This window comes from Tetrao urogallus, assembly GCF_951394365.1.
Source record: "Tetrao urogallus genome assembly, chromosome: 8".
Lineage (NCBI taxonomy): Eukaryota > Metazoa > Chordata > Aves > Galliformes > Phasianidae > Tetrao > Tetrao urogallus.
In genome coordinates this window covers 8,170,120-8,185,386 of record NC_136821.1, presented here as the reverse complement: position 1 = coordinate 8,185,386, position 15,267 = coordinate 8,170,120, and the positions used below count along the sequence as shown (strand labels likewise).

Below are 15,267 nucleotides of genomic sequence, written 5' to 3'. Positions count from 1 at the left end.
GAGAGAGAAAAGGAAATGGAGATGAGAGATATGGCCCTTCAGCAAAGAAAGGCAGCAACAACTGAAAGGAGGGTCGCTGCTAATCAATTAACCTACAATGGACCTAATGCCATAAGAAGCCATCGTGCATAAAGGGACAAAATTCTCTGTGACAGATGGCACTCGGGCGCGTGATATCACAGGGTTACTGCTTGAGAGCCAGCTCACCTCCTGTACCGGGTAAGCAATAAAGCAATAAAACTGCTTATTTATTTTAAAGAGAGAAGTTGAAATGCTTATTTACCAAATCAATCAAGGCTTACTAAGGCAGAACAGCCACAGTCCTCACGGCCCTAAAATGCTGGATACTTCACTGATTTCAAATAGCAATTATCTGTTGCAGTTTCTTGAACCCGCTCTGACTGCAAAGAGACGTTTAATTTGCAAATTCTGATGAAAATTGTCATTTTTTAATTGCCTATTTCACCAATTTGAATTTTAAAACAAACGATTAACTAGAAGCTCATTTTTACTTGCCTTGGGCGAGCCAGGAAAATATTTGTCAAAACCCAAGTCTGTCTGCTTAGCATTTGAGTTGAAAAATGCACAACTGCCTTCAAGTCAACATTAGCTGTGACAGAAGCAAGACTATTATTTAACAGTAGCTGAAAATGTCAAAAACAAGCAGTGCCCAGTGTTCTGAGAAGGCGGTGTTGAGAAGAAACTGCTTTTCTCAACACTTGGTTAACAGTAAAGCAAAACTGTACAATTATTTCTCAGCTCCGTGTGAGGCTCTGGTGGCTCCCCTGAACTGATGGGGATCATAGAACCATAGAGTCATCATGGTTGGAAAAGATCTCTAAGATCATCAAGTCCAACTGTCCACCTACCACCAGTACTGCCCACTGATCATGTTCCTCAGTGGCACATCTCCACAATTCTTGAATACTTCCAGGGACGGTGACTCCACCATCTCCCTGGGCACTCTGTGCCAGTGCTCGGCCACTAGGGCGATGTGCGTGCGTGGTCCTGTTCCCAGCTCATATCCCTAATACTCTGCTGTGTAGCAGCCTATCACCAATTTCACTCCACCTATCTCTGAGTCTCTGTGCTGAGCGTTTTGATCTGGCACTGAAATGGAGCTTTCTTTGCTTCCAGCCAGCTTATTAAGCGACCCTCTTCCCTCTGCCCTGTGCTATCTTTCCAGGAATGCTATGTACTTCTCATTCTACCACGCTTCTACATCTATTACTTATGTAACACTACGTTTCTATCATTTCTTCTAGTACTTATCATTGCCAAGGATACATCACTATATCGATTCATGCTCTCGAAGCATCACTCTTTAGGAGCTCCCCATTTATCTTCTTTAAGTCACCTCTCCAGCTTCAATTTTGCTTGTTACACTCATTTGAGAGAATTGGTTGGTAAGAGGGGCCTGAAACCACAGGAAGCAGAATTATTTCACTCTCTCCAGTTTAATCAGTTTAAATCATCAGTTGGATTTCCTACAAGTGAGACTGGACACAACATGCAGGACTATGGCAAGCCCTCGTGACAACCAGCTCACCGGTGGCCAACATTTGGCATTTGCATCATTATTAATCCCATCAGGCAGATCTGATTCTTGTTAAATCCGTCTGTCCCCCAAAGAGCTGAGATACCACAGAAAAGGCACACACTGCAAATCAAAGGAAATGACACTTCCCATCAGCAGTGAAAGAGAAGAGGGACAGGCGGAATCTGCTGAGGGCTCGCACTGGATGCACAATGCTTTCTCGGACCTGTGGCATGCTACAGAAAGGAGCTCAAAACAATTTCACCCCTTTCAAACACAGTGGGTTGAATTCCTGACCAGCACGGCGTGCCATACACCCACCGCAAGCAGTGGAGCTGTGCCAGCTCAGTTGAGAACTTGGCTTTGCGTGTCAGCCCATTCAGCAGTGATTGCACTTGACGTGCAGCACAGAACAAGCATTTGTTTTTAGGAGAAAACAGTGGAGTCTTTCAGTGCTGACCCAGCCTATAAATAGTCCTGGTTCCAAGAATAGGATTAAGTGTCCTTAACTCAGGCTCCAAAGTATTAGTGCAAAGGGAGAGCAAGGAGGAGGAGGAGAAGGAATAGCGTTCTTCTCTTCTTTGGCACGCCAGTGTAGGACTCACTGCTCCAGACGAGAAACAAGTCTGTAGGCAGGGCAACTTTGCTTTGCGTGAGAACCTGTAGTTAGTTGATGCACGCCCTTAATGCCCTCACAGGGACCTTCACTCCTTCCTATGCACAGTGCAGCCCCATTCCCTCAGCTCTAACAAAGTCACCACCACCCTGAGTGACTGGAGCAGACTGCTGGTTTCTCATAAAATCCAAGACTGTGCTAATCCCAGTGAGACCTCACTAACCTCACTACAGCCATTTCCTACACGTTCCCCTCTGGTACAGCCAGGTCACGCTGGGGACTAGGATGGTTCCTCAGACATCGAGCCAAAACCCAGCACAGCTGGGTTAGGATAAAGCAGATAGGCCCAAACGTGGCCCACTGGCCAGCAGAGGGATGTCTTGGCAGCAGGTTAAGGTCCAAGCTAGTCGGCAATCAGCACTGCATCTGTGAAGCTCTTCTTCCTCTCTCGCTTAGAAATCCAGCATGAAAAATTGAACCAATCACTTACTTTTTCTTTCTTGTAACAGTATGGCAAGTGTTGGATCTATCCTTTGCATAACTTATAGCCAGTAAGTTGTTGCAGCACCCTATGGCCATATCCACATACCTTACAATACAAAGTGCTGGGCAACGTGTGCAAGTATTCCTGCATTAGCCACTCGTACACACGTTTTCAGTGCAAAAGCAAAGGCAGAACCGCTGCCAGTGCAGAACCTTAGCCTATGAACATGAATCTGGGGATGCTGGAGGGCAGGAGTCCTATGCTGTTGCACATGGTGTGCTGTATGTCCAGCTCCCAATCCACCTGCAGGAAAGCGTAGCAGCAGCCCTTTCCCATTATCTTTTTTCTTCTGTCTGCTATATTCTACAGGCAAACTAAAATTGTGTGACAGTGCAACAGGAACTGCTTTGGCACTTCAGAAAGAGCTAGAAAGGAAAACCTCAATAAAATGCAAAATTGCCCTTCAACCTGGATTTCAGCTCCAGTCAGAACAAGAAATGACCTCTACTTCTTCCATGGAGTGACTTTAAGCACTCAAAGCACAAACTCCCAGTAACATGCAGTCTCAGTTTATCCTTTAATTTGAGGCTTTGTCATTTGAGTGGAGAAGGTAATCAGGACAAGGAGCCTTGTCCTGATTAGGGACCATGTTGCTCAAAGTATAACAACAGACACTACATCTCCACACTGACTGTATGAAGCAATTAAGGTGGTGTTTACTATTCCACAACACTTAACGTGCTGGACTGACCTTTCATTTACTGCTTAGCACTGAACATTAAGCTGCAAAATTACTTATGCTTTGCATTTAGTACTGGCATCAAAGCTAACTGCATTCGATAGCTATTCCCACCGCGAGACACACGTTCCTTCTGCCAGCTGTGCAGGTAACTCTATAAGCACTGTATTTCTTACTTAACATCACTTACATACATTACATTAATTCGTCCCCAAATGCAAAAAGCATACGCAAAACACTCAGGGTGATGCTGCTGGTAAAATCACATCCCCACCTCACACACTGGGAGAGAAGAAGGCTGGGATGCTACAGCTCCCACATCAGGTCCCAGCCAGATGGCAGAAGTGAAGCATGGAAGCTGTGGAGGAAACTTTGTTTACACTCCCAGCTACTCACATCAGCAGTGCTACAAAAGCAAGCACAAAATGCCTTTCAAAAGATCTGGATGAAATACGCTCTCGATTGGGCAACTTTCCACTTGTAGCCACAGGCAGCAGAGGCAGGACACACACTTTCCACTGCCCAGGGCACTGCTCTCCCAGAGAAGCTATGGAGGGCCAGCAAAGCAGCTTTGCCAGCATATATCTGAATGAACTGTGCTACGACTGTCTAAAATCACAGTCATTTTTATCTTCGCCTGTAAAGTCAGACACTTGGCATGCCCATGACTGCCTTTTGACAGCAGTTAGGTTTTCGGGTCACAGCTTACCCCATCCAACACAAACAGAGCTCTTTTCCATTTGCCTCCACCTTCTTTCCAACATTAAGCTCCACTGCAACTGGAGCAACCATACACCCAAAATACCAATGAAGCTCACCTGCTGTCTCACTCTGCCTTCAGGTTTTTTCATCATACATTTCCAGACCTCTCTGTGTTTGGAAGCAACAACTTGCTTGAGACAGACCAACAGACAAATACTTCACGTTCCATTCATGTCCAGACCAGAACATTACAAATACATTATTATAAGATTCCCTGCCACCTGCGGTGGTTTGTTTTCTTTCCCATATTCTTAAGGACTATTTAAATCTGAATCTCTTCTGTATTGCAGCTGAAGTGATCTGGTTTATTTTCCCCCAGCTGCAATACTCCCAATGTGGATTCAAAAGGCCAAATTTTCCAAGGCAGTTCAGCATGCTAATTACAATCAAATCACTGCCACTTTGATCAGCCATTCCTTTTATAGTTCTTCCAGCCAGGTGTTTGGAGGAACCAATATGCCAGATAAGCAATTAAAATTATTGCAAGATTTAAAACAAACAGAGTTGCTTTCTATCAATAGCATTTAAAAACAAAAGAAGAAATCTATCAAACAAGGTTATCGTATTTAATGCACATGTTGCTTTTAACAGCAATTTGCCAGCTTAAACAGCATAGAGCTTACAACGCTTAATTAGTGAAGAGGTTACAGTGCTTATAAAGTTGTATCTAAAATATACCTTATTTATTCTCTATTGAACATTTTAAAGACGGTCTATAATTACATGCTATACAGTAGTAGCATGTTCACACCACTACAGTTAAGGCCGTGTCTGCATTCTCATCTTGGACCTTTTTCAGGGTTTGAACACGTCAGCCATAAAGTTACAATGCAGTTTGAAAAAAAAAAATAAAATACACATCCAAGATCTCAAATCTTGTAGCAACTTTAGTCAAATAACAATAAAAAACAAAACACATGTAATAAAGGACTCCACCCAAAGAGATTTTGGATGACTGCTGCCTTCGCAAGACATGCTCAAAATTTCCAAAACGAAATTTAAAAGGTAGCTGACAGCACAGTCTGATCATATTTAGATAATCTGAGTGCAAAGTGCTGTAAAGTGGGTGCCATAAATGCACAATAACCACTTCTCACATACTGCACACATTTTAACATACACAAAGCTCCTGTGTAAATATTTAGACTGGCAGTAAAAGCAGCTCTATCATCAAGTGACTAACACAAACAACTCCTCTCCAGCTGTACGCACTTACTGATCAGGATGAAAGGGAACTGTTCACCAAGTCAGCACACTGACTGAGGTACCATGTTTTAATCCAGTTCGGATAAGAACCAACATCTGCATTATTATGCCACTTGTACCTTGATAATCCAAGAGGACTCACCATGCTGCCTACCAAGCTGAAACCATTTGTTTAAGTGAAGAAGGCAGATCAGGCCAAATACTGCACAGAAAGGACAAGTTTTTATTCTTAGTGGTATACCAGAGCCTGCCTAAGGAAACTCACTTCATGCTCAAAAGGCTTCTCTGTGTTATTCATTAAATGATTTTTATTATCACATGGTCTGATTAAAAGCAAATCTCTAGTCAGGAACCTGCAGCAACATGTTCTATGACAGTTTAAAATCAAGGGCATCTACAAGTGCTTCCTTGAGCTGTTACCAAATGTAAGAGTGCTTTTTGGTGCAGAATTGTGATGGAACCTTAATAAGCTAATGGAAGAGTAGAGCTGCAGAATCAAGCTCCAAGAACCAAGTTGATTACTGTTTTCACACTTTTCCAAACAATAAATTTTCCTTCTCATGGCCAATGTTTTCAGAAGCACTCCAATGCATGCTTTTCAGGCTTAGAGTAAGTGTGTAAGACTGAAAAAGAGTTTCCTATTTCAAGCTTTGTGTACAATGCATATACACATTAATAAAAACTTGTCTAAACATCTATTTGTTCTTTGGACCAACTCCAGTCTCCTTAGGTGACTGTAACATTTCTTATAAACCTTTCATAGAAGATTTTAAAAATATACTTCAAGACAAACAACCAACCAACACATTAAAACATTAACACAGAAATAGGAGGAAAACAAAGCAGACTTTTCACACCAAATTCACTACTGGCATAGGCTGGCAGAATCCTTTTTCAGTCTCCTTTCTGCCTTCTTGCACTGTTGCTTTTATCTCAGAATCTTAAAAGGGAGCTGCAAAGCCAACATGAAGAAATTCCATGTATGCCCAAGACCACGGATCACACTAAAGTCCTTCTCAAGAAGAGAACAGATTTAGCACGTGGCCTGTTTCAGCTTTGTCCTGTCAGACTTTCTGTGCACAGCCACCTGTAAAATAAGGACAACAGTACCTCTCTACTTCACAATGTTGCTATGAGAACAAATGTATTTGAGTGCCTGGACCACTGTTACAGCAGTAAGGGCTACTTCAGTACCTAAAACACAGCCTTTGTCTCCCCTGCAAACAGAATGGGGAAAAGACAATAACTAACAGAAATAGCATTGGTAACGGATGTCTTTCTGACACTATATGGTAGTGGCTGATTTAGTTCAGCAGAATGAAGTTTCATAATAAAAAAACCCTAACATGTCCCAACCCCCTGCCATGGGTTGGTTGCTCCCCAGCTCAAGCTGCCAGGCCCTATCCAACACGGACTTGAACTCCTTTAGAGACAGGGCATCCACATCTTCTCTGGGCAGCCTGTTCCTGCACCTCACCACCCTATAGAGTAAAAACAAACTGAATTGCATCCTGTTACTCAACACAAAAAATACTTTCAGAGAGTATGTCCACATCTGATGATGGTCCAACACAAATCCATATCCAAGCATGTATATCGTTTCCAGGCCCAGTCTCCCTTTCTGTGCTCTGGATATATGACACTGGACACAGAACACAAACAAAATGATACATCAATAACCCACACAACTCATACTAAGCCTCCTCATCTGTGATGTGAATGACAGTGTGTTAATAGGCAGAAATCAGTTACTTATTGCATCAAGGCCCACTTGCAAACCATGAATTTCTTAAATGCATTTCTAGCTATCATCACGTAAAGAGAAGATCTTCATTCCTAAGTCTGAATCCCACATTTTTCACTGAGCTATTAAGAACAAATTCCTAAAAACTTTCAACATAAAGTGAAGCAGAAGTTGCAGCTACATAAACATAGTGCAAAGGTTCAGTTTGGCACTGCAACATTATGGACAGACAAGAAGTTATGGTAAACTCGGTTTAGATCTGGAAAAAAGAATCCTATAATTGAACCAACATTATCAAATGTATTGCATACTATTGTAACTTCACAGTAATCAAAATTCAGACATTAAAGTTTCTATAGAAGCAGCAATCACAGATTGCAGTAAAATATACCACTGAAGAGAAAAAAAAATTGCATTTTGGCAATTTCGTAGTCAAGTGTTCCTTATGCTCCTCCAACAGTCATTTGTCAGGTATTTTCCTGTTTTAAAGGTGCATGCTGTTCCTCCTCAGTCCTCGTGAGACTTCTCTGCAATGACTTTGCATTCATACTGAAACACAGAAATCGGCAAAACAATAATTATGTACATACCTAGTAAAAAAAAGGGGAACTTTCTACAATAATAATTTTGAAATAGCTCAGCTTACTACCTTACCCACTTAAGCTTGGTCTCCCTAAGTTCTGTGCAAACAATGCTGGCTGTTATTTCTGTCCCTGTGAGCAGCAGAAATAGTGCAGACTTAAGAGCGGCTTGACTTCTCCCCTAAAAGCTGGTGCTCTCATTTAGCTTCTGAAATAAAGCATGCACACCAGCATACAGAGCAAAGTGATGAGCCATGTTCCTATCTGAAGCACTGATGGCTCACTAACCAAATCAAAAAGCAACAATTACCAGTTTCTACCTCATCCCACATCCCCAGTTCAAATAACTGATTGGTACATTACATACAAAGGAAGCAGTGACACGTAGATTAGCAGCATCACTAGAAGGCAGTCAGTCCTTCCTCCACTTACCATTGCCAGCTGCCTGCCAATATTGCCCATTGTTATTCCACCAGCAAAAAATATACATGGCAACCAGGAACGAACGTAAAGGAAATCTGGAGATGTGTATCTGGAAAAGAACAGCTTTTTAGCTCAAACTTGTGTCACACATAAAGGAGAGTTTTTCAATCACAGGAAACGAATCTACAGACTTAAGCTATGGACACTCAACTCAAAATGCCACTATTATGGAAACTTAATTGCTTAAAGTAATTAACATTGTTGATAAAAGAAGCAATTTCACTGAAGTAAGCAACTCCCAACTGAAGATCTTAATACCGAGCTTTCACAAATTTATTTTACTCCCCAAATTAACTTCTGACTATTTTACAATTCATATCAAATTCAGCCCCTTCAGTTATTCTGACTTTATATTATGGCTTCTTAGATAGCCTCAAAGAAATAAATACTTACTGATAAACTCCATTGTAGACCAGAAGCTGTGACACCAACGTGGCCAGGAAAGCAATTCCTACTCCAAGACCAAAGCCACTTCGTGATCTATCAAATGTCCACCACAGCCCAACTGACAGGGCTGCTAAGGTGAGAGACAACTGGATATTGTTGGCAAAATCCACTTTCTGTGTTAATTGTTAAGGAAAAGTTTGGAAATAACAAATGCAAATGTAAAGTACTTTGTTCTGTTCATCATACTTTAACGTAATAGTTTTTCTCACCATAAAAAATACAGCACTAGCTTTATCTGTTATCACACATCTATAATGTAGAAGGAAATAAGCCTTGTAAACGTTGCCAGCATATCAGGAAACTAACAAGTGAAGACACTTCTTCATGTTTTTAGGGTCATAGTGCTGTAAAAGAGCCAAGACTATATACCTACCAAATAACACTGTTTTAGATGCACAAAAAAATGCACATTACTACGCATCACTATTCAGAATAAGGACTTTCCACTCTTATCTGGTCCTTTATTACACTATGCATGAAATCTTAATTCTGTCATTAGACTCCTTTAAATGGCAGAGATTTACTGGAGGGAAAAAAAAAAAAGATATTTGTCACTCTTTTTTCTACTGTGTTTAAATGACATGGTTGTTTGCATTCAGCAAAATGTTAAGTGCTTTCTTAAAAATGAAATGTAAATAGATAATATTACTCTGAAAGTACTCAACGGTGAAAATCAGTTTTTATGAAACCTACAATAATGACTCAGGCTATTTGTACTGTTTCACCTTCTTCAAAACGTTTTGGAAATACCAACTAATTCTCACTATTTGTTTCCAAAAGAGATTATTGAAAAGGCAGCTGTTGAGTTTCAAAAGCCTGAAAGCAAATCTGTGGGATGAAAACATGAAAATCGCTGTCCTACTTTCTCACAAAGGCCTGGAGAGAGCTACAGGAAATTAGAAAGAAGTTCAACTAATAAGTAAAATTAATTAATTACGGGATAAAAATCAATAGCATCAGAAAAAATGTCAAATGAACAAAAACCACACCAAATATGGTAATGTAGAGAGCTAGTAATAAACCAAAAAGACAGCTTTCTGGGAGAGCCATCAAGGAGGAAACACAGTACACTAATGTTATTCTGGAATATGTGCAACAGCTGTTAGAAAACTGCAAGGTTTGCTGCAAATAACTTGAGCCACGCGAAGAAACACTGTCAGTTCTCTTGCATTTCTTCAAGGCAACAAAGTTGTGTTTGCTCACAGAGCAGGTACAGTTGATGAGAACTATAGGACTACATTACCAAATCTTTGACAGAAAGAAAACAAACAAGGTTTGTAAGAGACACCACAAATGACTCAACCTTGACAGCTCCAGCTTGTCTGGCCATGCAGGATTGCTTTTGCTCCCACAAGCCAACCTAGCAACAACAACAAAAATATCCAAGGGCCACCTCAGTAAAAGCTCTGTCAGCTCTCACATCATTCACCAACCTGTGCTTTTTTCCTGGAAATTCAGCAGCACACAATCAGAAGCCTCTTAGCACTCCTGCCACACATTTCTGCTGCATTGGAGCTGACAGTGAAAGGAATGAGTTCCAAAGAACATAGATGTTCTTTCAAATCAGTTTATACCACAGGAAAGGTAACTATCAGCATCTAGGTCACATTTGTGGAATGAGGTAACAACACCTGAAAAACACAGTGTGCAGCCCTGGTGTCACCCAGCTCTAACTCTTCCCCACTCTTTACAGAGTGCATGTGTTTCACTGGTAACCTCAAGACTGGGCTTCAACTTTTAACTACAGTGTTAAAAACAAAAAAAAAAACCAAAAAAAACCAAACCTTAAAATTAAAGCATTTTTCTGTAACATGTATCACGCATTTCCCTGCACTTAATTTTTCAGAGAAAAGAAAGACTAAAAGACAAAGCCCAGTGTTGAGAAATACTAACGGAAAGATTTTTCTGAACCCAAACAGATGAGACTTACCATCTCCAATAGCCCTATGACAGTTTAACACTAAGACATACTCAGCATTTCCTTTGCAAACACACTGCACATTACATTTCTAACAACTCACGATGAGTGATGATCTAAACTTTTGCTTTACTGGAAGCCTATTTTTTATCGCCAGTTTCATTGGCATACAGGATACAGCGCTGGCATGATTTATTCCCACAAAGACTGCTACACACCGCATTACACTGGACCATTCTCTCTTAAATTTATGTGGCTCCCCCAGATGTCTGTCCATGCATGGGTACAATAACCCAATCACAGCTGTGGAAACACAAAAGAAGAAAGGCCCAAAAATTAAAGCACTGGCAATACTGAACTAAAACAAAGACTAGCTTGATTTTGACGATTACTGTAACCAAAACAAACCTTTTAAGCACACAATACAAAACACACATGGCAAAAAAATCACTGAAAAACAGTAATTTAAACAGTGTCATGGTTTTAACAAGCCCTGTAGAACTGTTCAGCAGCATCTTCAGACACGGCAGCAAGAGACTGTAAGACTGAGCCAACTGGAGAGGTCTGAAGAGCTCTGCTCCCTATCAGAATCCATGCTCTCTCAATGGAATTCCAAAAGAGCAGCAATAGCTTGCAGGCTAGTACTTTTGAAAACCCCCATATCAAATGTACACGTTAAAGTAACTGCAAAGCAAACACACCACAGTAAGAGAGGAATGTGGTCTATAATGTCAATATTTTGTGTCTTTTTTTTTTTTTTTTTTTTTTTTTTTTAAACAAGCGGTTTTTGGGTAATGTTTTGCTTTTCTTCAATGCTACTATGAAGACTCAAGTAAGAGAGAAAGCCATTATCCTACAGTAGCTGTTGAATACAGACAGCACACAGGACATCCAAGCCCAGGGAACTGCTCTTTGAACATTTACTCCTGAATTTATTCTGTATTGCAGTTGCAGCTAAAAAGACCAACACAGCTGAGAACTAACACCGTTGCTTCATGTCAAACTGGTGCTGCAGGAGGGAGGCAGAGACTGAGGAATTGGTATGGATTGTAATACCCTCCATTTGGCATGCTTTTACAAGTGTGTTATGGCAAATGCTCTTTATTTTGCCAGAGAGAAACCTGATCTCCAGCATTCAGGAAAGTAAACCATGAGTAAAGCCAGAGAGGAAAACAAATCCTTTGTAAGCAATTTTCTTGCCAAAGATATCAGGCCAAACTGATGACTAGTAACAGGGAAGAATGAAAAACTATCTCTGAAAGCAGTCTCCATTGTCAGTGACTGTAAATATGCAAAGTAACTTCATTTTGTTCATAAAAATAAGCCACGCTGCAAGGGAACGTTCGTGTCAGTTTCAGGAAGGCTGTACAAGTCAAAATGGTAACAAAGCATACGAATTATCAGCATTTACCATAGAGATTGCCTACATGTACAGTAGCAGAGGGGATGAGGAAAGAAAATGGGGAAAAAAAAAGTCTGATAATGAAAGAAACAAATCAAAGTTTATCAGGAGTCACTTCAGCTGTGAAAAAAAAAATCAATTAAGTTCCATCTTTAAATCAGGTGGTTTAAAAGCAAGTAGTGCAAATACCAAGCAGGTGACTGCATTTTACAAACAATATCCAGTCTTGCCATCAAAACCACCAACACATGAGAAGCCTTTTGAATTGCCCATCCATCAAACATCAGTACTTTACCAGACATGTTTGTCTGGACTGATGGATTCAGAGGGCTATTTGGAGGATTTCCTTTCAAATCAATTTCCTCTATGCTATTTCAGTTGTAATGTTTCAACAAGCTATCAAAAGGAGAACAATTAGATGAGTAGAAAAATAATAAACTTGCACATTTTAACTAAAATCTAATAAAACTGTACTCTAACCTAGCAGAAAAATAAAGGTTTATGTTCTGCTAATGATATTACAGTGTAGCAAGTTAATAGAGCAAGAATTTTATGACACATATGTATGCCTATCTGTGAATATTCAAGGTGGCTGGGATAGCAATGGAAATGTTGCTGGCAGACACATTTTTAACTACCACATCTTTCACCTGGAGGTCTTTCCTAACCATAACTCCCTATGCAACCTTTCATCCCCATGCCAGGCATACGTACACAACTGAACTTACCCGATGCTGTGCCACAGCAAGGTGGAACCCACCAAGCTGAGGAGAAGATGCTTGTGATCACATCAGGGGGGAAGAGAGTAACGTTCCTCTGGATCTGAAGCAAGTTTAACACTAATGCGAGAAATACGCCAATAAAAAACAGCACTATACCACGAATTACCAAATTCATCCCATGACTGGTTACAGATGAAATGTATGGACCACTCTTTTTTGGTAATGTTGGCTTGGTGTCATTTTCCGCCATGACTTCTTATGTTCTCAGACACATCCAACAGGCTCACTGAGGAAGATTCACTTGTTGTTGGGATTTCAATTAGGAGATACCCAAACCCTGAAAAATAATAAAACATGGGTGAAAAATACAGACAGAAGGAGCATAAAGATATATATATATATATATATATATATATATATATATATATATATATATATTTCTCCTAAACAAATTCAGATACTTTACCGAATTTTCTGAAGAAGGCAATTAGTTTTTTGAGAGCAGAAAAAACACCTTATGAAGAAAACAAGTTTTTACAAACAACTGTCCACTAAGAAACAGTGTGGGATGGGATAAGCAAAACCACAGTGATAAGAGAAACAAAATTGATATCAGATGGGAGATAGGCTTGCCTCATAGCAACAATAAATTTTGTTTTGCTTCTCTCCTTTACACAACAACTGGAGATTATGTAATCCAGAAGCACATAACACAACCCTCAGCTTTGATACAGCCACAGGGGTTCACAGATCTCTATTCTTGAAGAGAAGCCAGAAAACTCTCTTACATTGGAATGTAAGATCTGAGATATTTTTCAGGATGGAGTCAAAATTTCAGCAATCCTGCAGTGCATCAATTTGTGAAACTCCACACACAGAGCAAGAAACTTGGCTCACTGGAGAAGTAACCTCAGACTAAACCAAAACAACACATGTTTTCTAAAAAGTATTGTACATGATTACATACCCGAATTGTAAACAGGCACAAAAGAATCCGAGAGCAAAGGGAAGAAGGAGCTCCACCTGCCCATGCCTAGGATAGCTTTCTATATGAGCAACTGCAGGCACCATGAGAGCGGCAGAGCTCCCATCCCAACCCCTCTTTAAAAAAAAAAAAATGCTGTCAATCAAGAGTCTTGTTATACATGGATTCAGTGCCACACTCATGTATAACAACAATTCTGATAGACAGCTTAGCCACCTGGAACCTAAAAAAAAAAACAAACAAACAAAAAAAAGCCCTGACAATGTTTTTAAATCTGGAGCTGCCAACTGGTGGCGGCTCCTGTTAACTCTTACTTATGGCCATGTGGATGGCAGAGGAGTGGAAAACAGGAGCTGCAGCCTTCCCTTCCATGCCAGCTGACCCATAAGGATAGTGCAGAGGCTGCCCTGCACTTTTACTGACCTGATGCCAAAAGGCAAGGGAAATACATCTGTGCCGGTTAAGACAGAAAGCTCCAACAAAGATTTGAGGCCATGCTGCAGCATCCTCCAGCACTATTCCTTCCAAGAAGCAAAGCAAAAGAGAAAAAGTGTTCAAATCGCATGCAACTTCCCAGTGACGGTTTGGGGAGGCAGCAGTCCTGTCAAAAAACACAAGATCTCTTCTGCTTGGCTGCTTCTGAATGGTATTGTAGTCACAAACACATCCTGGTGAGGCAGAGGGGGAAGAGGGCAACCAGGTGCCTGGTTCTGAGTCAGCAGCCTGACTCATGCCAAGCATTGAGACGTCTGCAGCAGGACTGGCATCTGCAGCACGCTTCCTTCCAGCAAAAAGGAGGTGCTCTAGGTTTTGCTTTCCCCTCCTCCGGATGGCATGGCGGCAGAGCCGAGATAATACATTTAGCCTCCAGGAAAGAAAGCAGGGAATGGCAAACAAATCACACCTTCAGCTGAGAACTTACCCCACCTCAGGGACTTTGCCCACAGTTGATGGCAGGAATATACAAAATATTCAGGGGAAGTCTTATAAACACATGATATCAGAGACATCCTTATCTTGATTCTTTCTAGGAAAACACACTAAACTGACTCTCCACTTTCTTCATTATCCCAACAGCTCTTGGCACTTCCTAAGTCTGAACATTCCTTTGTCTATACTGTATGAACAGAGTTGATATATACAATTCCAAATGTGGATCTCTTGGCCTTGTACAAGGAAGTTCCCACTTTTGTGTCTGCTTAAACAAGTCCTGCTGCAGCACACAGACCACCTTTGCTTTTTTTCACTCCCATTAAGTAGAAGCTCACATCCTGTGATCCATCACTACCCCCAATTCTTTCTGTTCTCCTGTTGGCAGCCTCCTGTTTGTTAGTACCAGCCTCCAAACCTTGCACATTAAATTTTATCCCACACACATTACTCTGACACTCAACGTCATTCCATTTTTCCTGCAGGATATCCGTCCTCTTTGACCCTGCAAACATTTCCCAACTTCAAGTCATAGCAAATACCAATACTGTGGCCCTACTTTGCGCAAAGTCATCAACCAAAGCATTAAGCAAGACCCACTCAACTCCTAATCTTTGAGGAAATCTATTTATAATTTCCCTGCAGCTATTATTTCCCAATTTTATAACCATCTCTTGATATCCCCCTCTAACAAGACTCTGCTTCTTGTAA

At 40.8% G+C, this 15,267-nt stretch overlaps 1 protein-coding gene across 2 annotated transcripts; it reads right to left on the bottom strand.

Moving 5' to 3' along the window:
- Nucleotides 1-7,595: 7,595 nt before the first annotated feature.
- Nucleotides 7,596-12,891, bottom strand: INSIG2 (insulin induced gene 2; the record flags this gene model as incomplete). Of its 2 annotated transcripts, XM_079539281.1 has the most annotated exons (5): nucleotides 7,596-7,637; nucleotides 8,102-8,201; nucleotides 8,546-8,712; nucleotides 10,696-10,820; nucleotides 12,648-12,891. In XM_079539281.1, 5 exons carry the CDS (start codon nucleotides 12,889-12,891, stop codon nucleotides 7,596-7,598), a joined length of 678 nt encoding a protein of 225 aa, XP_079395407.1. The 2 variants fall into 2 exon arrangements, with proteins under 2 accessions (XP_079395407.1, XP_079395408.1); XM_079539282.1 differs by lacking the exon at nucleotides 10,696-10,820 and having other exon boundaries at nucleotides 12,799-12,891.
- Between the last annotated feature and the right edge of the window lie 2,376 nt (nucleotides 12,892-15,267).